Source organism: Ovis aries, chromosome 13, assembly GCF_016772045.2.
Source record: "Ovis aries strain OAR_USU_Benz2616 breed Rambouillet chromosome 13, ARS-UI_Ramb_v3.0, whole genome shotgun sequence".
Taxonomy (NCBI): domain Eukaryota; kingdom Metazoa; phylum Chordata; class Mammalia; order Artiodactyla; family Bovidae; genus Ovis; species Ovis aries.
The window spans coordinates 52,725,987-52,752,973 of record NC_056066.1 but is presented as its reverse complement, the minus strand read 5'-3'; the positions used below and the strand labels follow the sequence as shown (position 1 = coordinate 52,752,973).

General features: G+C 46.9%; 1 protein-coding gene and 1 long non-coding RNA gene across 2 annotated transcripts in view; one reads left to right on the top strand and one right to left on the bottom strand.

The window, feature by feature from the left end:
* Nucleotides 1-7,951, bottom strand: part of LOC114117597 (uncharacterized) — an 86,752-nt gene extending 78,801 nt beyond the window's left edge. Inside the window, exon 1 of the long non-coding RNA XR_003591236.3 lies at nt 7,461-7,951. This is a non-coding gene — a long non-coding RNA (uncharacterized LOC114117597). The remainder of the gene's footprint in view (nt 1-7,460) is intronic.
* STK35 (serine/threonine kinase 35) overlaps nt 6,247-26,987 on the top strand; it is a 37,185-nt gene continuing 16,444 nt past the window's right edge. The window contains exons 1-3 of the mRNA XM_042229825.2: nt 6,247-6,605; nt 7,197-7,797; nt 19,054-19,803. Of these exons, the coding sequence (XP_042085759.1) occupies nt 6,300-6,605; nt 7,197-7,797; nt 19,054-19,766 (1,620 nt within the window). The 5' untranslated portion in view covers nt 6,247-6,299 and the 3' untranslated portion in view covers nt 19,767-19,803. The remainder of the gene's footprint in view (nt 6,606-7,196; nt 7,798-19,053; nt 19,804-26,987) is intronic.

Below are 26,987 nucleotides of genomic sequence, written 5' to 3'. Positions count from 1 at the left end.
CTGCAAGCAGATCAAACCAGTCAATCCTAAAGGAAATCAACCCTGAATATTCACTGGAAGGACTGACGCTAAAGCTGAAGCTCCAATACCTGGGCTACCTGATGCGAAAAGCCGACTCATTAGAAAAGACCCTGATGCTGAGAAAGATTGAAGGCAGGAGGAGAAGGGGATGATAGAGGATGAGATGGTTGGATGGCATCAGCAACTCGATAGACATGAGTTTGAGTAAGTTCCAGGAGTTGGTGATGGACAGGGAAGCCTGGTATGCTACAGTCCATGGGGTGGCAAAGAGTTGGACAGGACTGAGCAACTGAACTAACTAACTAAGAGTTTGGATACCAAAACACAAGGCTGCTGGGTATCAGATTTCAGCCATTCAGCTTGTTTGTGATGTGACAGCTTCTGAGGCTCTGTCTTCCCATTCATAAAACGGAGTCAACTGTCTCTCCCTGTAGTTTCGAGAGACTAGTTAGAAAGCATGACAGGCTCCAGTTTTTCTTGGAGACAGCGCTCCTGGAGCCTCAGAAATACAGTTCTGTCAAGGGAGGGGAATTCAAGCCAACAGCATAGCCTTCCCCCCAGCTCTTCCCAGTGTCCCTGGCTCAGAGTACACCGTCTACCTGAGGCATCCACCTCAAGCGTCTGTCCTTCAGCACCTCCACGGTCCCCTCCCATACCCTGTATCAGCTTCTCCCCCCTTAGGAACCCCCCTGAGCTGCCCTGTTATAATTGTTATTTCAGATAATTCTCCACCATGGCCCCCTGCCACCTCCTGCCCCCAACCCTCAACCCCCAAGCTTTCTCCTCATTCTCACTACCCTCTCACACAGCCCACTGGAGCAGCCTCAGCCTTCTGTCAGCTTCCATCCCTTCTACACTTCTCCACTCACCAACCTTTCCCTCTCAGGCCAGAGCCTCATGCTCTTCTCACAGAATCACTCCCCACCAACTCAGGGTCAGCCGCCCCTTGGGTATTCTCACCCCCTGAAGTACCAGTGATGAGAAGGGAGCACCATCATCCTGTTTCCCGCTACTCTTCTCTATTCCCCGTGCTCCAGTCACACCAGCCTCTTCACCTGCTACAGTCTCAGGGCCTTTCCACCTGCTCTTCCCCCTGACACAGAACGTTCTTCTAGTCAGCATGCATTTGGCTGATTCTTTCGCTTCTACTAGGCTCTGCTCAATCGTCAACTCCTTTCCTGAACCCTCCATTCTAACATGGAACCTACACCACCCTTTGCTCTTCCTTCACCGGCTTTATTGTCCTTTGTAAGGCTAATGTTATTTGGAATCACATAATCCCACTATGTCTTACTTTCTATGTCAAACCCTCAAAGGCAGGGTTCTACTGGAAGGACCTAAAGCCTCCCTGCTTCGCCTCCCTTTTCTTTCATCTCTTCTGTCACTAAATATTGAGCTCTAGTCATATCTGGCACTGTGCGAGGCTCCAGGGAACTGGAGGTAGGGCTGTTTGTCGACAGAGAAAGGCGTGAAAGAAGGTTTGCCATAATTGTTCAAGTAAATGCTTACTGTGGGGAGGCCGAGCAGGGTAAGGTGGTGTAGAGAGCCTGAGGTGTCAGTTCAAATCCCAGTTAATCAAACTCCTCTCTGTCTCTTCACCTGTAAAATGGGGCTAATGACAGTAACTACCTCACAGGATGGGCATGAGAATTCTCTGTTAATTTCTGTGCTGGACAGAAAACTTTAATACATATTGGCTATTGGTCATAATAATAAGAATAGGTTATTTCTGTAACTTAAACCAAAGTGCAGGGAAAAAACATCAAGCCATCAACAATTTTTCAAGTAGCCTGGCCCTTCTCACAGCATGAAAAAGAGTTTACACACTCATTATGGTTCTCCCAGAGCTTCAGGTCTGATCTCTCCTAAAGCTCAGGTAGGAAAACTACAGGAAGGGCGACTCCACAGGGCTTGTTCAACACGAGGCCAGTGAGGACAGGAGTGGAGCCAGAGCTGTGCCTGAGCGCGATGCCGCCGTCTGCCCTTAGAAACTCTAGGTAGGACTTTTCTGGCGGTCCAGTGGCTAAGAATTTGCCAGCCAATGCAGGGAACTCAGGTTCGGTCCCTGGCCCAGGAAGATTCCACATGCTGCGGGGCAACCTAGCCTGGGCAACACAACTACTGAGCCCACATATTGCAACTCCTGAAGCCAGCACGCCCTAGAGCCCACACTCCGCAACAAGAGAAGCCAGTGCAGTGAGACGCCTGTGTGCCGCAGCCAGAGAAAGCCTGCCGGGAGCAACAAGGAACCAGTGCAGCCAAAAATAAAATAATTTTTAAAATAATAATAAATTATTTAATGAAAAAGAAGCTCTAAGTAAAGATATGGGTGTTCATGGTGGCACAGTATGGTTTGTTTTCTCATCTTTTAAATCAACTTTACTGCAATGTAATTTACATACAGTAAAACTCCATCACCCAGAAAATCCCCTTGTGCCCCTCCCTAAGCAGTCAATTCCCACCCAAAGATGACTACTGACATGATTTCTGCTACCATAGGTCAGTGCGGCTTGTGTTTACATTAATGGAATTACACAGTATGTACTCTTCCCCTCCGCCCCCATTTATAAAGTAGCTTTATTTAGGTAAAGGTGTAAACTTGATGTACAAAAACTGCACTTATTTAAAGCGGACAGTTTTTGTTTTTTTTTTACATATTCCCCTCTTGAAAGTATAGTAAGATAATTTCATGGTCACGAACATATCCACCCCCTCAAAAAGTTTATCAGGTCCCTTTATATTCCATCTCCTCCTCCCTACCCCAACTACTAGTCTGCTTTCTTAGTCACCATAAATTAGTTTGCATTTTCAAGAATTATATATAGAAGTATCCAGTATATACACTTTTGTACCTGACTTCTTTCACTTGGCATAATTATTTTGGTTCAGCCATGTTGTTGTATCAATATTTCATTCCTTTTTTGCACCCAATGAACAGCATTTCTTGGTACAAGAATACAACAATCTGGTTATTCATTCAAATATTGTTGAACATTGGAGTGTTTTCCAATTTGGGACTCTTAAAGAAAAAGCCACTATAAACACTCTTATGTAAGTGTAATAATGAATTCTTACTGGGCTATAGTGTAAATATAAGAAACTGCTAAACTTTTATCTCCAAAGTGGTTGTACCATTTTACATTCTCACCCACTGACTTACATTTGACATCAATCATGTTCCTGTCTCACAGCTTCTGTACTTATTCCCTCTTCCTGAAATGCCTTTCCACCAGCACAGCTACCTTGAGGTTCCAGTTCATGTCACTGTCGAAGACTTAATTGTGTCACTCTCCCTCCACACCCTTGCCAAACTCACGTGTGGAATTTACAGTCTCCCAGTACCTTTGTTGTTCAGTCATTCAGTCGTGTCCAGCTCTTTGCGACCCCATGGACTGCAGCATGCCAGGTTTCCCTGTACTTCACCATGGAATTCACAATCCCCCAGTACCTTAGAATATTCGGAGATAAAGTCTTTAATGGGGTGATTAAGCTAAATGAGCTAGTTAGGGTAGGCCTGAACGCAGTGTGACTGTGTCCTTTCTAGCGGAGGGAAAGATAACCAACACAGAGGGATGGTCTTAGGCCTTACAGCCAGAAGGCAGCAGCTACAAACTAAGGACAGAGGTTTCAGGAGAAGCCAAAATGCCAACACTTTGATCTTGGACTTCCAGTATCCACAACTGTGAGAAAATAAATTTATTAAGCCACCCAGTCAGTGGTATTTTGTTATGGCAGCCCCAGCAAACTAAACCAGAGGCTCTCCCACCACCAATTTGCGATCACTGGAAAAACTGACCGGGGCAAGAATCCTCAATGAATGTAAAAAGCTGGGTGAGGGTCTGAGGCAGAGCAGGAGAGTCTCAGGGTATCTTCCCATGAGATACTTAATAACCAAGAAGGGGAAACAGCAACTTTCCAGTGGAGGACCTTGGCAGACACCAACGGATCAAAGTGGACGTCACCAGTACTGGGATAAAACGACGTCACCTGACCAAGTGATCAAACTGGACATCACCAGTACTGGGATAAAATGACGTCACCTGACCAAGTGATCAAAGTGGACATCACCAGTACTGGGATAAAACGACGTCACCTGACCAAGTGATCAAAGTGGACGTCACCAGTACTGGGATAAAACGACGTCACCTGACCAAGTGATCAAAGTGGACGTCACCAGTACTGGGATAAAAGGACGTCACCTGACCAAGTGATCAAAGTGGACGTCACCAGTACTGGGATAAAACGACGTCACCTGACCAAGTGATCAAAGTGGACATCATCAGTTCTGGGATAAAACGATGTCATGTGCCTCCTAATGTGGTCCACGGAGGACTCGACCTCTTTTGGTGCCATTCCTACCAAAAATGCATAACCTGATTCTGATCATGAGAAAAGATCAGACATATCTGAATTTAAAGGACGTCTAGAAAATAACTCACCAGTACTCTTCAAAAACGTTAAGGTCACAAAGACAAAGAAAATCTGAGTAATTAACTGCTTTTCTGAAGAAACTGAAGAGGCATGGGGAATCCCTGGTGGCTCAGTGGTAATCTGCCAACAATGTAGGAGACTCAGGTTCGATCCCTGGGTTGGGAAAATCCACAGGAGGAGGAAATCCGAACCCACTCCAGTTTTTGCCTGGAGAATCCCCATGGTCAGAAGAGCCCAGCAGGCTACAGTCCATGCAGGTTACAAACAGTCTAATATGACTTAGCAACTAAACCACCACCACCAAAGAGGCATGACAACTAAATGTAAATATGTGATCCTGATTGGATCATGGGAATAGCTACATTATTGGGACAAGTGGCTACATTTAGTATGGAAGATGTATTAAAAATTGTGTTATTGTCAAAATTCTTCATTTTGATAGTTGTACCAAGGTTTTGCAAGACAATATTCATGTTCTTAGGAAATACACACAGACGTATTCGGGATTAAAGAGGCACGATGTCTGAAACATAAAGTGGTGTGGGGGGAAAAGTACACCCACGTCTATATATAATACATACACAAATACACAAGAGAATACGACAGTGCAAATGTAGTAAAATATAGCAAACTATTATCCTGGTTAAAAAAGTTGTGAGAATCTTTACCATGCTTGCAATTTATATATAAATTTGAAATTTTACCCCCAAAATTTATTTTCGTGATCATACCAACAAAAGTGGCCTGTCCCCAGCCCCCTGGCACTCTTTAGCTCATTCTTTTCATCGATCACACTTACATTGTAAAAATGATTCTGCGTATTAATTTACTTAATAATATCTAACATTTAATGTGTGTGAAGGCCCTGTCCTAAGTGCTTTAACCTTCTAAACTCAGTGAATTCTCACATACTGCTCTTCCCATTTTACAGATAAGGAGGAGAGACACAAGAAAGTGTGTTAACTAATTTGCAGACACCCATATGATTTGATACCCACTCCAGTGTTCTGGTCTGGAGAATCCCAGGGACGGGGGAGCCTGGTGGGCTGCCATCTATGGGGTCGCACAGAGTGGGACACGACTGAGCGACTTCCCTTTGACTTTTCACTTTCATGCATTGGAGAAGGAAATGGCAGCCCACTCCAGTGTTCTTGCCTGGAGAATTCTAGGGATGCGGGAGCCTGGTGGGCTGCCGTCTATGGGGTCACACAGGGTCGGACACGACTGAAGTGACTTAGCAGCAGTAGCAGCAGCAGCAGCAGTGAACAAGATATTTTAAAATTCCTGCCTAAACGGAGCTTACATTCAGCGCTCTCAGCCCTGCACCCAATTAGCCACTTTCTATTTACATCTAAATATTTACATATTAACATTTTATATAAAATATACTTATTTAATTTGGGACTATCAATCCTGGGAGGTAAGGGCCAGTCTACCCATTTTGCAGAAGAAAAAACTGAGGCTCCAAGTGGAGGCAATGGTTTGCCCAAGATCAACAGGTTTAGTAGGGAGACAGGGTATGGAGTCCAACCCAGTCCGGGCGGTTCCCAGGCAAGACCTATGAATCAATTAAACCGACCAATCCAATCGACCAATCAGTATTTATTAGCGCCTACTGCGTGCAGCTCTTCTCGCAGCGCGGGCGAAGAGAGGAGGTTGCGGTGCACAGGCGGCTGCGAAGACTAGAGGCCATAGCCGAATCGCGGGAATTTGGCGCCTATTTTTTGTTGGTTGGGTGTTCTCGCCTGTGATTGGGCCCCCGCCCCGCGTGGGTGCGCCGGGCTGCGGCTCGTCGGCCGACCCTGGCAAGACGCCGGCGGCGCAGCACTCAGCCGGCCTTCCGGGGGATGGGCCACCAGGAGCCTCCGCTGGCCCGACTGAGGGCCGGACGTGCGGCTTATATAAAAAGGTTACGTAAAGGGCTCAGCTGGCGCGAACACGTGGAGAGCCGCGGGAGCCCGGACGCCCAGCTGTCCCCCGAGAGCACTGCTGCCGTCACTCGTGCAGTAGCAGGCGCCGTCGCCCGCCCGACTCGGGCCGCGGCCTCCCGCGCGGCTCCGTACCCGAGGCAGCCCCGTCCCGGGGCGGACCATCCCCAGCCGGGGGCCTTAGGAGGGAAACGCGCTGCCCGGAAGTGGAAGGGCGCCGGCCAGGTAAGCGCGCTGTCCGCGGCGTAAAAGCTAGCACCGAAGCTGGAACTACGGCTGCCGCCTCGGGCGTCTGTGAGGGCAGTTGGGCCCCAGGTTGGGCGCGCTCAGGGACGCCGAACTTTTAAGCCAACCCCTTACACCCGCAGTCCGGCGGGACTTGGGTCGGTCCGCAGGGCTCTGCTCGGGCTTAATTCAATGGACTGTTTACACCCGGGAGAACTCAGGGCGGGACGCGGGGAGGGGCATCCCAGAGGGAGCCAAGCAGCGGAAAAAGATTTCTACAGTCTGAATTGCTTCTGAAGGCGGTTTTCATCAGTCATGGAAACAGCGGGTCCTTGTTTTTCGTACTGCTACACGATAAATTAACTGAAAAGGCGGGGACTTTTTGCTCTTTTCTCCGGCTCCCCCCTCTAAGCCAGTGCCCCGTGGTTTCGTCTTTCCCGCTTTCCCCTCCCCTCCCCCGTTCGCTCTGCAGCCGTGGCTTCCGTCTTAAAGGGGCCGCAACGGCCGGAGGAGGAGGTGGGACGCCCTGAGGCTTACGCTCCAGGCCTCCCCGCCTCGGCCTAGTCGTTTAACCGACTTTTTCGCCCGCAGGTCACAATCCAAGGTCCCGCTCTTCCGCGTCCCGGGGCCGGACGGAGGGATGAGGCAGGGGGGTCCCGGGCAGCGCCGTTGCTGCTCCCCCCGCCGCCCGCAGCCATGGAAACGGGGGAGGAGGACGGCGCTCGCAGAGGTACACAAAGCCCCGAGCGGAAAAGGCGAAGCCCAGTGCCGCGGGCGCTCAGCGCGAAGCTGAGGCCGGCGGCGGCGGCCCAGGCCATGGATCCGGTGGCGGCCCAGGCCCCAGGCGAGGCCTACCTGGCGCGGCGGCGGCCGGAGGGCGGCGGCGGGTCGGCGCGGCCGCGCTACAGCCTGTTGGCGGAGATCGGGCGCGGCAGCTACGGCGTGGTGTACGAGGCAGTGGCCGGGCGCAGCGGGGCCCGGGTGGCGGTCAAGAAGATCCGCTGCGACGCCCCCGAGAACGTGGAGCTGGCGCTGGCCGAATTCTGGGCCCTGACCAGCCTCAAGCGGCGCCACCAGAATGTCGTGCAGTTTGAAGAGTGCGTCCTGCAGCGCAACGGGCTCGCCCAGCGCATGAGCCACGGCAACAAGAGCTCGCAGCTTTACCTGCGCCTGGTGGAGACCTCGCTTAAAGGTAGGAGCGCCGAGGGCCGCCCTGGCCACGCCGGGCCTGGGCCCAAGAGTCTGGTGGCCAGACCCGAACTGACCCCTGGACCCCTAGAATCTGGTCCCAGTCCTGTCAACCCTGGACCCGACACACCCTCCTTTCTGCGCCAGGCAAAAAGTCCGCCCTCCCCTCTCCAGATCCGGAATCAGTTCCCAGCCCTAATGTTAGCTGGTTTTTTCATAACAAGGGCTCATTAAGTGCTAACCATTGTGATACTAGTGCTCCTTAAGTGAGCCATTAGTATGAAACGTCTAGCACTTTGAAGGTCGGATTTGGAAGTGGAGGGGGTTGGGCTCAGAGTTAGTGGAAGAACTCCCGAGCCCCCTCACAGGCTTGGGCCCTTCTCTTTCCCTCCCAAAGCAAACAGAAAGGAAAAAACTCAGCCGGACCCACCCACACCCACTCCTTGTCTGGTTCCAAAAATCCCCGAACCATCGGGCTCCACCCTGCAGACTCTGGTTCGTCTTTTTCCTCTGAGACCCCCCCAGCTCTTCTTCCCAGGGCACTCAAGCTGACTGATAGTTTTTAGGCTAGGTCCTCTTGGGACCCGCAGCATAATAACCCCACAGGTGGGCCAGAACTGTCACACAACAACATCGAATATCTTTTTCCTCTTGTTTTACACGTTCTTAACTTTCTGAGGCTGACTTGTAAGTGGTTTTATTTCTAGAAAAGGTAGGGCTTAGTGAGGCAAAGGGGTTTTGCAGTTCTGGGGAGGGCAAATCCTCGTTTGGGGGTTTTAACTGCAGTCAGTGGGTGTGTGCATCCTGAGTGGTCACGTGTCTTGTTCAGACTACAAGTAGCTGGGGGTCTCTTCCTAGCCAGTGGGCTAGGAAGGCCTGAGGAGTGTTCTCAGGGGAGAGGTTGCTAATCTGAGCCCCAGCTCTGCCCTATATCTCTTACAGTGACTGGAGGTAATAACTTTAAAAGTAAATCCTCTCCTCTTTCTATAAACAGAGAAACTAAGGATTAGAGATGAACTTGAAGGTAAGTTGATGAAGGTTAATCAGCTTGTAAGGGATGTAGGGTTGTCCTCCTGTTTTCTTTACAATTTTTCATAGCTTAAGGGATGTGATCCCAGATTTGTCTTGATTTCAAGGTCTAAATCGTTTTAAGAGGGGTAACAATTTCCTCTTCTCCCCTGAAGATGCACTAGATCTGACCTTAGTAAGGATGGATAGGGTCTGGGGTAGGGTGGAGTCAGCTAGTGCATTTTGTTTGGAGCTTTTGCCTGATCTCAAGATTCTGCAAGGCCCGTCTCAAGAGAACTTCTTGGCCCACTTCAGATCAGTTTGATAGTGGATTGAGAACATGCTCAATATCACCTGGGGTCCTTTTTCAAAATAGGCTTCCACTTTTTATGCCCATCTCTGCCCCATCTGTCCTGAAAAGCCCACCCTCTTTCCATGGTGAATCTATTTGTTTTGAAAAGACTTTCCAGGAGATTCTTCCAGTTTCCCTGTATTCTACAAGCTCTTCAGTTCACTCTTAAATTGTCTTCTCTGTGGTTAATGAATGGTCTGGACTTCATCTTACACCACTCCTTGGGATGTAGCAATTTGCATTGCCAAAGGGTCCCCTATGTCAGTCTTGAAACTTCAACATGGGTTGGAAGTCTTGGCTTTGTCTCCCTACAAGTACTGTTTTTTCCCTCACTTGTAGAATTTGTCAACTCCACAGTAAACAGTGGCAGCCTAGCATGGGCTTTGGGGTTTAGATTTGCTTTTAGACATCTCTTGTCTAAGCTGACTGTATGAAACATGGGACAAGTTGTTTCGAATCTGTGGGGAGCAGTCCTTTATTCATAGGGTGAGGGTTCCTCTGTCATAGGGTTGCCGTGCAGCCTGGCAATGTCCACAAGTGCTCCAGAGTCGCTGCTTCAGGAAGTTCAGGCTACATTGTGAACCTTCCAGTGTCATCCCCTTCAAGATTCACAAAGTTTCTGTACAAGTTTCCCAAACTGGACTGTGGAACACGTTCTCTTTCCTGTGTTGTCTGCGGCGCCAAGTTGACAGAAACAGTGATAGTTTCTTCCTCCCTTTGTAACTAAAACTGAGACCTAAAAGAAATGAAATATTTTGCTTTAGGCCACACACTTAATGCATCTCTTTCAGTTATTTGAAGTCTTAAATATATGAGCCTCTGCTACGGGTCAGTTAATGTTCTGGGCCCAGGGAAAGAACAGTAAAGGCAGTGTATATTGCCTCTGCTTATAGGCTGATGCTCAGAGTGTTAATTTAACAAGCAGTTAATATGCATGTTTTTTACTGTCAGAATTAAAGTGGAGAACAGTAAGTATCCAGATTACCCCAAATTAAGTCTCCCTGACTTCAGCTTCCAAAATTTAGCAGTCCTGATATACCCTGGGGCAGATTGCTTCAGTTTGCAGATAATCTGGTTCAGCTCTGTCTGTAAACAGAATGTCCTTTGCGGTCGCCTCTTGACCAGTCTCCTGTAATTTAGAATAAATAACAGACTAAAAAGTGTTAATCTCCCTTAAAGTCTCAATGACCCAAACCCACAAACTTACTGAGGTCCGTATAGTGGTATTTGCAGAGGGAAAAAAAAAAAAAAAAAGCACAACTCTTAGCCCCAAGGGAACTTAATTTGAAAAGTTTGAGAAGCTGTAGAAAACTCAAATGCTAATCAGGGTCACAGGAGGAAAAGGCAGGTTGGCTCATTAACAACAGCTTTGTACTGTGTTGTGCAAATTAGCAAGAATGAGAACCAGGAGGTAGCAGGGAAGGTGGGCTTTGAAAGAAGGGAGCCAGCCTGAGAACACATGGATAGGTAGAGAGAAAGTGAATTTTATTTCATAATTCAGCTGAATAGAGACTGGTTCGTCCCTGTCCCCGAGCCCTACTTCAGTGTCAACTCTACCCGAAGACATTTCTATAGTTTTTAAAAGTTATGTATGAATAAACCAGTGTCAGAAAAGGGGTAGAGGACTTCTTAATACAGTTCTTAATCTTATCCAACTTTGGCAGGCTTCTGTGTTTTATGTCCTTCTTTTCTCTCTGAATATAGACCAAAAGGTCCTACCCAGAGCATTATATAGAGAACAGAAGTTTGACAGTCAGTAGTGAGCCATCTTAGATGTCTCATCTGGCCTTCTGTTTCACAGGGGAGGAAACTGAAGCCCAGAAAAGGGACAGGACTTACCCCAAGTGAGTGAGTGGTAGTATTCAAACCAGTCTGTCAGGCTTTTTCTTTAAAAAAAAAACCAAATTAACAGTCTCGTAAATTATTTGGTTGATGGGTTGGTGGCTTTGTTTAGCTTTTAAGAACTTTTCATTAAAAAGGAGTTTACAGTTTGCTTTTTATCCCCTTGTTTTCATTGCCAAAGCACCCTGTCTTTTGCACCTAAAACTAAATTTAAGGTTACTGCCACTTAAAAGATGTCAACCAAACCTGAGCTGTCAAACTCAGAAATTCTGATGCTCTAAGGTACACACTGATCCTTCTAAGAAATAACAACAAAAAGGACCAAAAAGAAAATCCAGGACAAACCCTCAAAAAGATTCATAAAACTGAATAATTAGAAGTTTGGAAAAGCTAGGAACCTAGCTTATCCCAGCTTGGTAAAACTTGTTCCGTTTGACTGATTATTTGATGTTTCGAGATACCTTGAGGGTCTTCAGGTGGGTGAGAATCTTGGCCTCCTGGGAGGTAGTCTTGTCTGCACACTGATGCCTAGTGATGACTGTGAGCCACATATTATTCTAGAGAAAGCTATGCAGTTTCCTCCATGAGGCATGCAGAAGACTTCCCTATAAGATCTTACTCTTAAGGGTGAAAGGTGAAAGGTCACAAGTGGTGGGTTTCCTGGAAAACAGTAGAGGTTCCCTCTGGGAGCAGAGAGGCCTGAGGAAGCAAGGGAAGGAGGTGGACCTCAGTAAGCTGAGGGGGAGCCAGTGTGGGGAGGGCCCAGGATCTTAGTGGATATGTTGTCGGCCTGCAGACTCTTCTCAGGCGTTGAGAACCCAGGGAAACCTTGGATTCAGAGCTGGGTTGCCCCCCTTCCAGGCCCCTAGAAAGCAACTCTGAATTCTCTACTGCAGCTTTGGGGCCTCAGTATAGAGAGTCCCCCAGGTAGAGGCTGAGAGCTGACTGGTAATCTTTGGCTACCCTGACAGAGATAAAAAGGCGGCATTAGGGGCCCTGGAAATAAATGGGATACAGTAGAACATTGGCATTGTCAGAGGTTGTTAGTCCCAGTTTTTCACCCTGTTCAACAAAATGCTAAACCTCACTGATTGCTGTGTGCCCAGAGCTGTTCTGAAGGCTTACCAGTTAACTGATTTAGTCCTCACAAGTACCTTTTGAAGTGTATACTGTGATTATCCCTATTTTACAGGTAGGACAGTTGAGGCACTGAGGTTAGTGAAATTGCCCGATATAAAGCAGCTAAGCAGATAGCCAAGTCAGGCTCAAAGCCCTGGCGTTTTGGATCAAGCCTGATTCCTTCGCAAAGCTGTGCTGCACTTTGAGACAGGTGGCTTATGTCTGAGCTCTCCTATTTCTCTTGGTGGTTAAATGGGTGTAATGATATTTTACTCAAAAACTAATGACTACTATATATTTTAGATTCTGTATTAACCAGTACTCGTGGCACTGCTTATTTCTGCTGGTGCCTCCCCTATGTCTCAGCTGCCAGGGACCCTCTACTTCCTTTCTGTTCTCTTGATTGTCTTGGGACAGCCACACAGACTTTTATTTTCTCTTGCTACTGGCAGACTGCCTTCCTTCTGTGTGCAGTGGGGGTTTTAGATGCCAGCCCCAGGAGATAGAAGCAGCCCTTACTTGAGAGCTTTGATTAATTGGGATCGTGTTGGGTAGGGCCTTTTATGGCATAAATAAACTGTCAAGGAGAGCTTAGGGTCCCAATAGAACATCAGTTTATTTTCAACTTGAACTTGGCTTTCAGTGGTAGTTAACCAGTGGCCCTCCTCATGGGCTCACAAATTCTGGATGCTTGCTTAGTTGTCTTAATCTACATGTTCTGCAGGCCCTATACTAGAACGTTTTGTTATTTCTGTTTTACGCCTTCTCATCTAACAGCTCTCATCTTGATTTATTTCACCCAGTTATTGATCACCTACTCAGTGTGTGTGAGGTACATCATGGGAGCTCAGAGACTTGGCCTTGTTTCACGGTGGTGCACAGTCTAAGGGAGGAATCAGACAGGCACAGCACAGCTGGTGATACTTGACTGCAGCCTGTGAGAGGCGCTCTAGGGGGGACAGCTGGCAGGAATGTGGACTAAGTTGAGCGGAGGGAAGGATGAGTTATTAAAGGGCAAATCAGAAGTCGGCCTGGCAAGGCCCGTTGCGCATGGAGAGAGAAACAACCAGGACTGCCCTGGCCCATCTGGCTGGCCAGTGGGATCTGCATTTTTAACAAGATCCCTGGAATGTTCCAAGTCCTAATAACTAACCTTAGATTTTCATAGTTCATCCTCTCATTTAATCCTTTCCTCTTTAGGTTAGAGTTTCTGTTACCTAGTTTTACACACAAGAAAATCAAGATCCATCAAGCTGAGTAACTTACAGTGTTGTAGCGTTACTTGAGTAACTTGTTATACTAGTAGTAACTTGTAGCGGTGTAGGGTCAGGGTCTAGGTTTATATCCAGATGTTCTTCCCAGTTCTTGACCTGCTGCTTTATGACTATCCTTCTTTATGACACGTTACCATGATTAACATTGGATAGTTATCTGCTCTGGTGTCCAGGCACCTTGCAAGATGCCTTCTGTGTCACAGTTAAGCCTTATTCCAGCCTATTGGGGTACGTGTCTCTTCCAAGTTTATGAGAAATAAACCATTCATGGGGTCTTTTTTAGAAGTTGGCCTAGGGTGACATAGCCATGAAAGTGTCAGAGTGGGTGATTTTGGCCTCAGGAGGGCCACCGGGCCAGAGACTTCAACATTGGCCTCATGGCCTCTGTTGGACACTGTATCTTGCTCTGGCAGCCACTCGGAGGGGGTCTGTTTTCTAGTGCACAGTGACATTTGATTAATGAAGTACTTTGAATTGAACACAGCCTGTGGTGTTGACACTGGACCCAGCCTCTTTATAGTGACACAGGTCAAGGTCATTGAGGCCGGGACCAGGGCTTGGTCTATGAGCTCATCTTGGGAGAACGTGCTGGGTGGTCCTCGTCTTTGGCATCTTCTTGGGACTGATCTTCTCAACCACTTCTTCAGTTAAAAGTTATATATTAAATTTTTTATTTAATACAAAATAGGGATGGCTATGGTTATAACAAATTTTCAAACCTCAATTCTGGCTTCCTTTATAATGTTTTTTGAACGTGACTTAAAAAATTTGTACCTTATTTCCTATTTCACATTAACTATGCTTATGATGTGTTACGTGACCTTTCTCTTTTGGCTAAGTAAATTTTGTTGAGTAAAGCATGACCCTGTGAGCATTCAGCTAAGCTGGCAATGCCATTACTAATCGTTGCGTACTCGTGGACGGCCGTTCTGCCTCCCCACTTTACTGTGCTGGGTGGAGATCAGCGCTGCATGTTTTAGTGCTTGGTGTGCTGCTTTTTTGATGCTGGTAGATTTTTGTTTTGTCTTTTTGGTTCTCTTAAATTCCGGGAATGGGATTTTTATGTCACGTTGACTGAGCATTTTGAAGACTTGTGATGAATATTGCTGAATTATCTCAGCACACTTATCAAAATCATAATTAATCCTTTATGAAAAATGCATCCGCATGTTGTGTGATTGGCCTTGATGAATATTAAACTCCTTGGGGGCATACGTAAGAGTACTTAAGGAGCTGCGTCCAAGTGGGAAATGGAACATCCAGGTGTTAACTTCTGCTGCTGGCAGCAAGAGGTGGCAGGAAAGCATCACAGTTAGAACCCCGGGCTGTGGAGGCTCTCAGGTCTGCCTCTGTGAGACTGCAGGGAGGCCGTAGCCTCTGTTTCCTCACTTGTGGAAGGGTCGTGTGAGTAGAGTGAGTTTGGAGTGAGGAGAGGATTGCCTTCTTCCTTCCTGCCACATGGGACAGACACGTGATACATTGCTAAGTTTTGTTGATTCTACATCTCCAAGACCTTTCCCATCCCCTTCTTGCCTCCTCCCTTGCTCTCGAGTCTTCTGACGCGTCTCTTGGCCGCGAGTCTGTCTTCCATTTCTAACTCCTGCCTCCAGAGGGAACCTGGTTCTCGGATGTGTTCTTCCACGTGTTGACATCTCTGAAATCAGCACTAAGTGGCAAGCCAGAGTGTTGTCAGCTTGGATGTCTTGCCTAAATGGTACGTCTTACTTAACATTAGTGACTTCTTAATTTCAGTAAGCAGCTTATTTTTCTAAAGTACTTCAAGGACTTTTAGTCACTTGCCGTTTCTTAGAGTTCACATTCTTTGTCTGCCAGACGCCGTTTCTTCTGACCTGACTCCAGGACATCTCCAGCCTCACTTCTCCCCGTCTCCTACCACATTTCTTTTGTGATTACCCCAGTAACGTGGGTCCCTCGCTGCAAGTATGCAGCCCCCTGAGCTGTGTGCGCTCACTCTCTTCATCCTGGGAGACACAATACGTGAGCCACTTATACTGTCAGCCTGCCTTTCTCTTATCCTAACCACCTTTCCCTACTCCTCAGGCAGGACTGCCTCCTGTTCTTTATTCACATAGCTGCAGTCATTCTGCTTCTAGGGACTGGAAGCCTTCATAAGGGCAGAGACTGCCACTTACCACATCTCTAGTGTCAGAGAAGCAGTAGGTACTCTAGTATGACCATGTACTTATACTAGAGCATAGCAGATGTAAATAAATTATTATATGTAGGATGGATAAACAAGTTCCTACTGTATAGAACAGGGAATTATATTCAGTATCCTATGATAAACTATAATGGAAAAGAATACTAAAAGAATGTATGTGTATAACTGAGTCACTTTGCTATATAGCAGAGATTGGCATACATTGTAAATCAACTATATTTCAATTTTTTTTAAAAAGCCTAAGTTCTGGAGGCTGCTTGGAAACAGGCTTATAAAATTCTGGGTATTTTGTATCCCTTTCCAGGAAGTGCCAGCCTTTCCATAGCTCATATTGATTCATCCCTATGCCGAGTCTGCTGGCCTCAAGTTTCTCGATAGAGCCCATTTTGTCGGACGGTTTCAACACTACTTATGCCCATGAGTAATGAGGTGTGAGACACCTGCTTAATTTTGTTGTTGTTAATTATACCTCTGTGAGCGGTGGCACAGGTTATGTTTTGAAGTACAGAGTTTATCTTGTGGTCTTCTGGCTACTGGACTTGGAGAAGGTAATAAAATGCCTGTGAAAGTGGCCTGCTCTAGGTAGCATATGAGTTTTAGCTGTTACAGCCTGAGAAATGTGGTGTGATCACCCACTTTCATTTTCTGGTCTCTGTTTCATCTTTGCCTAACGTGTGAGAGGTGAGTTCTCTGGCCTGCCGCACTTGGGAGTACTGAAATCAGTGACTTGCTGGGCCTTGGCTGAGGTCCGCTGGGAATGATGGTGTAGGAGATGGCAAGGATGGGATTCCCCCAAAGCACCGTAAGCTCTGCTGACTGTGGCTTCCCTCAGGAATATGTGGTGTGTCATTCTCGTGAAATGGATGAGAAGATGGAGGCTGAGAGGTTTAGGGACTCACCCCACATTCTAGCCAACTTCCCATCATACTCAGTCTCGAAGTCACCCAGTAAACCACGCAGCAGAATTGGGGCCTAAACCTGGACCTGACTTCCGGCCCTCTCTCACTGTTCTGCTGCCGGCTTCTCGACAGAAATGCACCCAGTGCGTCCAGTGCCCTCCCTCCACCTTGCTGTGATGCGAGGTCACTGAAAAGAGGTCCAGGGAGGCAATCTGCCTGAAGGAAGGGACCAGAATTCTGACATGCCTCTCCCAGTTTTTGTGGGCAGCCAGGATTCCTGCATGAAAACATAGGCTGCAGCTTCTCATAAAATAAGCCCAAGGCCCTTGCCTATGCAGAGAAGTGCTTTTTGTCCCTGGGACATGTTGCCATGTCCCCCCACCTTCCATTCCGTCACGCTCACTGATGTGTCTGCTTCCTGTCCAGCACTGGCATCTTAGCACAGAGCCCCCTCCTCAGGTGTTTCCTGACCTTAGCTTATTCTCCAGAGCAAGTCCCCCAGTCTTGGGTGTCTCCACCCACCCACCCACTCACTGACTGAGGGCACTTTTTCACCTTTTTTTTTTTCTTTGCCTGGATTCTCATAACCTGAACTTAACAGTTATGTAGTCATTTTTGTAGAGTTGTTTTCTTTTTACTTCAGTTGCCATAGTTACCAACTTTGTATATAAAATAATCATCCCCGCCCTCTGTTACCCCACCAGAAGTCTCACTGTTTTCTGATGTGGCCTTTGCAGAAGGAATCTGATGGCTTTTTAATAGTTTCCTTTCTGGCTCTACCATCAGCAAACATTTCGTGGTCTCCTTTTTATGGATCTTTACTCTGAAGTCTAGATTGATCAGGGCTCAAATCATTGCTTTATTTTGCAGTCTTTTTAGATAGAGCCTCAACCCGATAGAGCTGATGACCTAGAAAGAGGATTAGGAGATGGGAAACAACTGGTTTTTTTGTTTTTTGTTTTTTTTTTTAAAAACCATCTGCCCTAAACTGGTTCTACCTGTATTGCTTTTGATTGTGAGCAATATAAACAAATTATATAATTACAGGGGCAATGTGGTTGTCAGAGGATGGTCAAAAACCTAAAGCATTTGCCTTGTGCATCTAGTCACCTTCTTGCATCAACCTGAAATTCCCAAACCACTGGCTTTTTGTTGTCTGTGCCTTGGTGATTTGGGGGCTTAGTGGGGTCTCATCTGAATCACCTGTTCTCCTTGTAATAAAGTAAATGGTAAAAGGAACCTTCTGGCAGAGACTTGTGTGATGGGGTGCAGCCTTCATTTTTGGTAGAATGAAGACACCATGTTAGGGGTCAGAGGACTTGTCATGAAAGATCCGTGTGACCACCTAGGGCAGGCCCAGCCTCCTCATCAACAGGATGAGACACCTGCCTCCTTAGGCTCAAGCTATTTGGGCTCTTGCAGTCATCAGATAGCTTCCTGCTAAGGTTTCCGTGAACTGTTAATTGCTTTATAAAGGATATTGGGATTTGTTTGGGTGCCAGTCACCAGCTTTCCTGCAGTTTCTGTGCTTCAAAAGGAAAGACTTTCTGGAGAAGGCAGAGCTAGAGTTTCAAGCCCACACAACTTGATTGTATCTTATACCCACTTCAGACTTCCTCTTTACATACACCTCTCTGGTCCTTTTGTTCCTGGGCTTCATTATCCATCCCATCTCAGCCTAGAGTTCCCATCTGGCTGTCCCCTGCTGATTCACTGCCTGTCTCTTAGGGTCACTCAAGTCCTGCCACTTTGGACTTTTTTAGATCTGGTGACTCCTGCCCATTCTTCATTGTTCATAAAACTTGACCTTGATGCCGATGCACAACTTAGGATGCTTGCTGTTGTAAAGATCTGTTCTCTTCAAACTAAACTTCATAGAGATGGGCCTATCACGTATCTAACTGGTGTTGGGGGGGCTACCAGAACACACTGAGTGAAAGATGGCTGAAATAAAATTGTAGTGCCATTCTAGATACATCGACAACGAGAATCCTGTACAAAGCAGGGAGGGATGGAGGCAAGGTCTTCGGCCTCTCACGGGGTAACAGACATTTGACGGTCTTCTCACATGTTTTCACTCATCGCAGCAGCAGCCCTGGGAAGTGTGCTACCTATCTGGACACAGTATAATGAAACACAATGGCTCTGCAGTCATAGATTTGAGTCCGTGAACCCTTAAGTCTCCGTGAGCCTTGGGTTCATTTCATTAGATGGGGCTATTGTTTTCCTTCTGCGGTGCTGGTAAATTTTAAATGGAATGTCAGGTGCCTGCATTGGTACTGTGTCTCACACACGGCCATTGGCAGGTAAAGAAGCAGAAGCGGAAACTGGGCAGGGCGCGCTCCTCCTGGCTGAAGAGCGGTGAGCCCGGGCTCCCTTCTCATGCTGTCCCTTGACTCCCCTGAGTGAGTGGAGGTGGGTCTTCTCGTGCAGTTAGCTCCGCACCAGTTTTGCCGGTCCTCCTGGATCGAAGCAGTCGTCAGCACCGTCATTCCTCCTCTCAACGTGCCGCATCTCTGTAGTCCGTAAGTGGTGTGACTGCGTCCATCTCACTCAGGCTCTTTCTGGTCTTCCCTTGATTTAGGAGAAAGGATCCTGGGTTATGCTGAGGAACCCTGCTATCTCTGGTTTGTCATGGAGTTCTGTGAAGGTGGAGACCTGAATCAGTATGTCCTATCCCGGAGGCCGGACCCAGCCACCAACAAGAGCTTCATGCTGCAGCTCACAAGCGCCATTGCCTTCCTACACAAAAACCACATCGTGCACAGGGACCTAAAGCCAGACAACATCCTCATCACAGAGCGGTCTGGCACGCCCATCCTCAAGGTGGCAGACTTTGGACTAAGCAAGGTCTGTGCTGGTCTGGCCCCCCGAGGTAAAGAGGGCAATCCAGACAACAAAAATGTGAATGTGAATAAATACTGGCTGTCCTCAGCCTGTGGCTCAGACTTCTACATGGCCCCTGAAGTCTGGGAGGGACACTACACAGCCAAGGCTGACATCTTTGCCCTGGGCATTATCATCTGGGCAATGATAGAAAGAATCACTTTCATTGACTCTGAGACCAAGAAGGAGCTCCTGGGGACCTATATCAAACAGGGGACTGAGATCGTCCCTGTTGGTGAGGCGCTGCTAGAAAACCCAAAGATGGAGTTGCACATCCCCCAGAAACGCAGGACTTCCATGTCTGAGGGGATCAAGCAGCTCTTGAAAGATATGTTAGCTGCTAACCCACAGGACCGGCCTGATGCCTTTGAACTTGAAACCAGAATGGACCAGGTCACATGTGCTGCTTAAAATTCAGGGCAAAGCATCTTGGGTGTTTTTCAACTAGGTGAGTGTCCCTCTGTTTGCTCTGCATGTGCACTTCCTGGACTGCTGGATTCCTCAGACTTGGCCCCGGGATGGGAGGGGACATGGGGATGGAGTTGGGGGAAATGCAGGGTAGAAGAGAAACGAAGTGCTCGTTACCACATGTTCCTCCCAAGTCTCGATGAGGAGGCATGGGATTATTTGGGTACAAATTAGAAAGTCTAGAGAAGTTTTGAGTGGACACTGCATTTGAACTGAGTCTCTTAAGATTTTTAGAAACACTTTTTCTCAATAAATGCTTACTGTAGAAAATGTGCGAAAGTACAGACAATTTTTTCCAGAATAAACACTGTCCCCAATTTGTATCCTTCTAGGTGCACATCCAGGTCTGTGTAGTTTAGACCATGCTGTTTTAGGTTTAGTTCCCTGTTCTTCCATTCAGTTCTAACCTGCACATTTCCCCAGGTCATTCCTTGAAAGCATCAGTTCAGTTCAGTCAGTCGTGTCCGACTCTTTGCAACCCCATGGACTGCAGCACACCAGGCTTCCCTACCCATCACCAAATCCCAGAGCCTGCTCAGACTCATGTCCATCTAGTTGGTTATGCCGTCCAACCATCTCATCCTCTTATCCTCCTGCCATCAATCTTTCCCAGCATCAGGGTCTTTTCCAGTGAGTCAGTTCTTCATGTCAGGTGCCCAGAGTATTAAAGCTTCAGCTTCAGTCCTTCCAATGAATATTCAGGATTGATTTCCTTTAGGATTGACTGGTTTGATATCCTTGCAGTCCAAGGGACTCTCAAGAGCCTTCTCCAATACCACAGTTCGAAAGCATCAATCCTTCAGCACTCAGCTTTCTTTATAGTCCAACTCTCACATCCATACATGACTACTGGAAAATAATTGATGTTCCATTATAGGTGCCATAATTAATTATTCTCCCCCTTCAGATAGCAAATGGTTTCTCCATTTTAGATACTATAAACAGTGGGTGAGTGAATTCTTATAGAGAAATCTTTGCTTATTTAACAGATTGGTGGTGGACTTTAATTTGTCAAGTACTATGCTAGGCTTTGGAAAAATGATAGTAAGCAAAATCAGAAACATGCCCCATCCTTGGGACTTCTGCAGCTTAGTCAAGGAGAGAATCATTAAATCATTATTTATCATAGTTGCTTTACAATGTAAGGAAATTGACCTTCCAGAGAATGGTGCCCAGAAACAAGAGTAGGGAACTGGAAGCAGAGAGGAGTGTTCGGGTAGAAGGCCTAGTCTCTGCAAGGGAGCTGAAGCCAGCAGCAGCCTAGCAGTTTGGGGTAGTGAAAGATGAAGACAGGTAGTAGTTGAGGAGGACCTGCAAGAGCGTGAATAGAGCTGAGGTAAAAGCATACGAAGGTGTATACCAGGAACAGCAGTGGTAGTTCAGCTGGACCAGAGTCTGAGATGTGAGCAAAGGAAAAAAAGGTTAGAAATAAGGTGAAATATGGGACCCTGGAATCTGACCTTGATTTAGTAGGCATTTGGGAGCCATCTATAAGCTGGAGCAGAACAGTGCATTAACAACTTCAGCCTGTGCATGCTGGTTTGAACTGGAGTTTAGAGGACCAGTTGGACCAATTGTTTGATTCATACTAGTAAGAAGATGTTGAACCTAAATGGATAGCACTGAGGGTAGAGAAATGCCCTGGATCTTTGGGGCAGAATTAGCAAGGCAGCTGGCCAGTGTGGAAATAATAAATACTGGGGGATTGATACACTTGCTGGCTAGTGTATTGGTCAGATTTGATTTATTTTCCTTAAAGGGAAAAGAAAAGGACATTGATCACCTCGAATGCTAGGTATTTTCACATGTACTGTTTTGTTTCATATTTGCAGCCCTGCAGAAGGTTAAGTCATTTACCCAAGATCCTACTAATTTAAAAATTGGGGCTTCCTTGGTGACTCAGTGGTACAGAGCCCACCTGCCGATGCAGGAGATGCAGGTGCGAACCCTGGGTCGGGAAGATCCCCTTGGAGAAGGAAATGGCAGCCCACTCCAGTATTCCTGCCTGGGAAAGCCCATGGTCAGAGAAGAGCCTGGTGGGCTATAGTCCATGGGCGGCTGCAAAAAGCGTCAGACACTATTTAGCAACTAAACAGCAACAGCGATGTCTTCCTCATGCCCCCTCCTCCCCAGCCCCTTTTTTTCTTAGTATCAAGATGGCAAGCTGAAAATAAGCTAGTCTTAGATTTTGCTGAAGCCTTGAGAGGAGGTGATAGGTAGTAGAAGCCGATCCCTGTGGTCATGAGCAAGGAGCTTCAGCACCTGGGGCTCAGAACTCTCCCTTACCTGGGTGGGTTCTTAGTCTCTGCTTTCCCTTGGTCACCCTTAGATTTCTGGTTGGAGTTGGTTAATGCTGAGTCAGTGAACTTCTCAAATGAGTCACTGCAGGTTTAATTCTTCCATTCCACAAACATTTATTATCTTCCAGGTGCCAGGCTACTTTGTCCTACTGCCCAGTAAGAGAACAGCATTCTTAAAGCTAGGTTTGGGGTAGTACCATGTTCAAGCCTAAAAAGAGTTGGCTGGACAGTATTTTAATTGTATTTCATGCTGACAATTCCCATCTCATCTTTTCCACTTTTAAAAAACTTCTTAGAATTCAAGTTTGCCCTGGGGTACAAAGAAGGTCATCATATGGAAAAGGGACCTGAATTTGGGTTAGGGTTATGGGGTTGTCCTACCTAGTTGAAATTGTGGCTCCCATTTGGACACCCACCCTTGGGATCTGTGCTGTGTTGCAGGGCAAAGTTAAAGCTAAATAGGAGTACTGTTTCAGGTAGGAGAAATAAGTGACCTTGAGAAAAGATCAGGAACCTGGTATGGCCAAGTGTCCCACACTCTGACAGCTAATGAGGACAGGGGTTGGTCAGTGGCGCCTGTCCTGCTCTGTTCTAGCTGAACACTTAGAGTTTGGCCCGGATTCAGGGCCCAAGTCTTTGTGACCGGGAGCTGAACCTTGTGCCAAAGGTTCAAATCACTTGTGGTATAAATGAGTATCTGGCTGGTTAGAGAATCAGAGGCTTGGGCTGGGAGGATCTGTGGAGTCTAAACTCCCCTTTCTGCCAATCAAGCTTTATATATAGATGGAGAAACTAGTTCTGTATATTCATTCAACATATTTATTGAGAAACTATTTGCCAGGGACTATTTCAGACACAGAAGATAATTTGTAAACAAAACCAACAAATTCTTGCAACTGTAGAACTTATATTTCCTGGAGAGATGAACAAACATAACTGTTAGCTATGGGTTGGCAGGGCAGGGTGGGGGATGGTGGTGGACCAAGAGAAGTGAAATTAGAATGCAGAGAGGTGAGGGATGGGGGTGTACTTCTAAGTGGAAGAGATCGGGGTGGATCTCCTTAAAGACAGTGTCTTTTGATCAAAGGTTAGAAGAAGTTGAGGGAGTGAGGTACTAGGATTTCTGGAGGAAGAAAATCTCAGAGGCAGTAACCATTATAACAGCTTGAAGGCTAGACAGAGTGATCAGGGAGGTGAGTATAGGAAAAGAAGCTAGAGAGGTAATTAGGAGTCAACTGAGAGTGCTTGGACTACAAGGAGATCAAACCAGTCAATCCTAAAGAAATCAACCCTGAATATTCACTGGAAGGATTGAAGCTGAAGCTCCAACTCCTTGGCCACCTGAAGTGAAGTGGCGACTCTTTAGAAAAGACCCTGATGCTGGAAAAGATTGAAGGCAAGAAGAGAAGGGGACAACAGAGGATGAGATGATTGGATGGCATCACCGACTCAATGGGCATGAGTTTGAGCACGCTCCAGGACAGGGAAGCCTGGTTTGTTGCAGTCTGTGGGGTCACAGTGTTCTTACCTGGAGAATCCCAGGGACGGGGGAAGCCTGGCGGGAGTCCACCTATGGGGTTGCACAGAGTTGGACACCACTGAAGCGAGTTAGCAGCAGCAGTGGGGTCACAAAGACTCAGACTGAACGACAGAAGAGACATTGTAGGCCACTGTAAGGATTTTGGCTTTCAATCTTCAGTAAGATGAAAGGTCATTGATGTGTTTTCAGCTGTGTGATATCTGATCTTTTGAAAGGATCACTGTAACTACTGTGCTAAAAGTAAACTGGAGGGGGCAAGTGAGGGGATAGGATGGGAGGTTACTCTGATAACACAGGTGAGAGATAAAGATGGCTTTGAACAGTGGAGGGAAGATAATGATTGGATTTGGGGTGAATTTTGAAGTCAACTGATAGGATTTCATGCTAGATTGAACATAAGATGTGAGAGAAAGGAATTAAGGATGACTCTAAGTTCTTGGCTTTGTAAACCATTGGAAGCATAGAGAGGATCAAATGAGATGGGGAAGAACAGGTTTGGCTGGAGGAATTTAGGTCTTGGTCGCCAAAGTTTAGAATGCCTGTTCACAATCCAAGTACAGAAGTTGAGTAGGCAGGTGGAGGAGTCTGAAGTTCAAGGGAGAGAATGGTCTAGAAGTACAAGTGTGGAGATGGCCAAGGATGTTTTAAATGTTTCTTTCAAATGAATAATTTAGTTCCATGCTATCGCACATAATTTATGAAAAACAACTTTCCAAAAACATTTAGTGAGTTGTTCAGTTGCTAAATTCTGTCCAACTTTGGTGACCCCATGGACGGTAGCCCACCAGGCTCCTCTGTGCATGGGATTTTCCCAGTTGAGAATACTGGAGTGGGTTGCCTTTTCTTCAGAGGATCTTCCCAACCCAGGGATAGAACCTGCATCTCCTGTATCGCAGGCAGATTCTTTATCGCTGAGCCACTGGGGAAAGCCCATGTTGAGTCAGTAGGGTGGCATTGTTTTATATTTTTGCAAATCAGCATCTGCTTTGATAGTCAGCTGAATTCTCATTTGCTTCCGCTGTGTACCCTGGTGCTACATCACTCATCGTGTAACTTCGGGAAAACTTCACCATACACTTAGAATGAAAGTGAAAAAGACAGATAACTGAAAAGTTTTGTTTCCATGTATTGCCAAGCAGCAGACCACATTTTGATGCCTCTTCCTGTTACCATGATGGGGAGCTGAGAAGTAGGAGAGACTTAGAAGAAATTATTCAGAGTTCCAAATGAATGGGCAGAACTTGTGTGACCTGATTCCTGGCCAGCTTTCGTACCATACCTGTGGTCATGGATCACATTCTAGCTGCATAAAGGAAACCCAGTTGTCCTGAGTATCCGCGTGATGAAAGCATGCCTCAGCAATCTAGGACTGTAGATTTCAGAGTAGTGTTTAAATTGGGGCTAAATGGTTTCGGTGTTTTGCAAACTTTGAATGGAAATGCACTTTGGATTGGAAACACGGGATTCCTCTTAAAGGAGTGTTGCCTTGTGGACTGTCTAGAATTGAGTCCCATCTGTGCTTTTTAGGCTGTGTGACCTCAGGCAAGTTATTTACCTCTCTGGGTTTTATCATCTGTGAAATGGAGTAGATCATATTTATCTGAGTGAGGCTGTTGGGGGAATTGCAAGAGGCTGTGAAAGTGCCTTGTGTAAACTGTCTAAATGAAATTTTAAACGGTAAAGTTTTAGATACCCACTTGGGCTTGAGGTGGAAGCATTGTCTTTTCTCTGAAGACAGTGGCCTTCAGTTGCCTTGCTTCTGAGGATTACCAAATGAATAGCTTCCTTTTTTGAAGCAAAACTATAATCAAGGCAACTCGGTTTAACAGCTTGTTCCAGAAAAAAATCTATTTTTTTAAAGGTTATTCAATGATGGGCCCTACTACTCCCTTATTTGTCACTTTTTGAAAATATTTAATAATTCCTAATGGTGCCTACCAGCCAGCCAGAAGCCTTACCGAAAGCAGGAAGCCAGCCAAACTAATGTTCCAGGTGCCACTGCCCACATGTTACCAGGGAGGGTGTTGAGGGATAAGAGATTCTGCATTCACGGCCAAGTTTGCTGTCTGTTACACAGACCTCAGTTACTAGGGCCTTTTGAAGCCAGGGCCTTGAATGACGTTGTGTGGAGTGGGCAGTTCAGGCCTGAAGAAGGAGCTCAGATGTTGGTAGATCTGAGGGGTCATAGAAAATGTTCTTTGTACCATATGCTATCTTGGTGGCTGCTCCACATCAGAAAGAAATTGAGCCTAATTTCTTGAAGTGATGTGTGCGTGTGCTAAGTCTCTTCAGTCATGTCCTGCTCTTTGTAACCCCATGGACTGTAGTCCGCCAGGCTCCTCTGTCCATGGGTTTCTCCAGGCAAGAATACTGGAGTGGGTTGCCATTGCCTTCTCCAGGGGACCTTCCCAACCCAGGGATCGAACCCGGCTCTCTCCCACGTTGTAGGCAGATGCTTTACCATCTGAGCCACCAGGGAAGTTGAAGTAGATGATTAGGCCCTTGGAAAGAATGGAAGCTTTAAAGTAGAGAGATGGAGGCAAGGGTATTTAGACAGTGACTGTTAATCTTAGACCCAAGCAGAGCTGGAGTTGCTGAGCCTCTTTTGAGTCCCTGTCTATCAGTGGGGGCCCCAGCCTTGTTCTGCCCTGTCTCACTAGCCTTTACATAGCTGTGAGAGCAGATGGGTGTGGTTTGTTTCTCTTTTTCTCGGGAACTTCAAGCTCGGTGTTCACTGAAGGACCTGGTAGCTCCAGGTACTGCCAGTATGCAGTGTGCAGGCTGTCCCTTGCTCTGGGTCTGTCTGCTGGTGTTTTCTGGGAGTTTCAGTTGGGGAAGGCTGGTGGTAGTAAGGCCAGGCCGCTCCCTGGGTGCCAGCTTTTGCCCCTACTGTTGCCCTCTCTGTCTGTTGCTCCTGCTGTATCAACATGAGGAAGCTGAGCTGTCTGTTATGTAACAGGATTGGTTGCCCCCAAGGATAATCTGTCCCTTGAAGCTCTGCAGGATATCATAGCATCCATGAGGGGACAGGCCTGCCCCAGGGCTGTTGTTGCTCACTTTTTCCTCCTCCCCGGCATCCTTGGCTCCTCCTAGGCTAGGCAGCATCCCTTTGGGCAAATCAAAATAAATCTTATAATCCTCCAGCTGTGAGCCAAGCTCCTGATGGTTGAGGTCCTTTCAACTCCCATTTCCTCTTAGCCCAGGGACACAGATACTCCCCCAGCAATAGCAGCTCCTGGTTGTAAAAACTTCTTTTCCAGGGGCCCTCTGACTTGTACAGGGCAGAGGCCCCGTCCTTTTATCGCCAGCCCTGAATTAAGCACT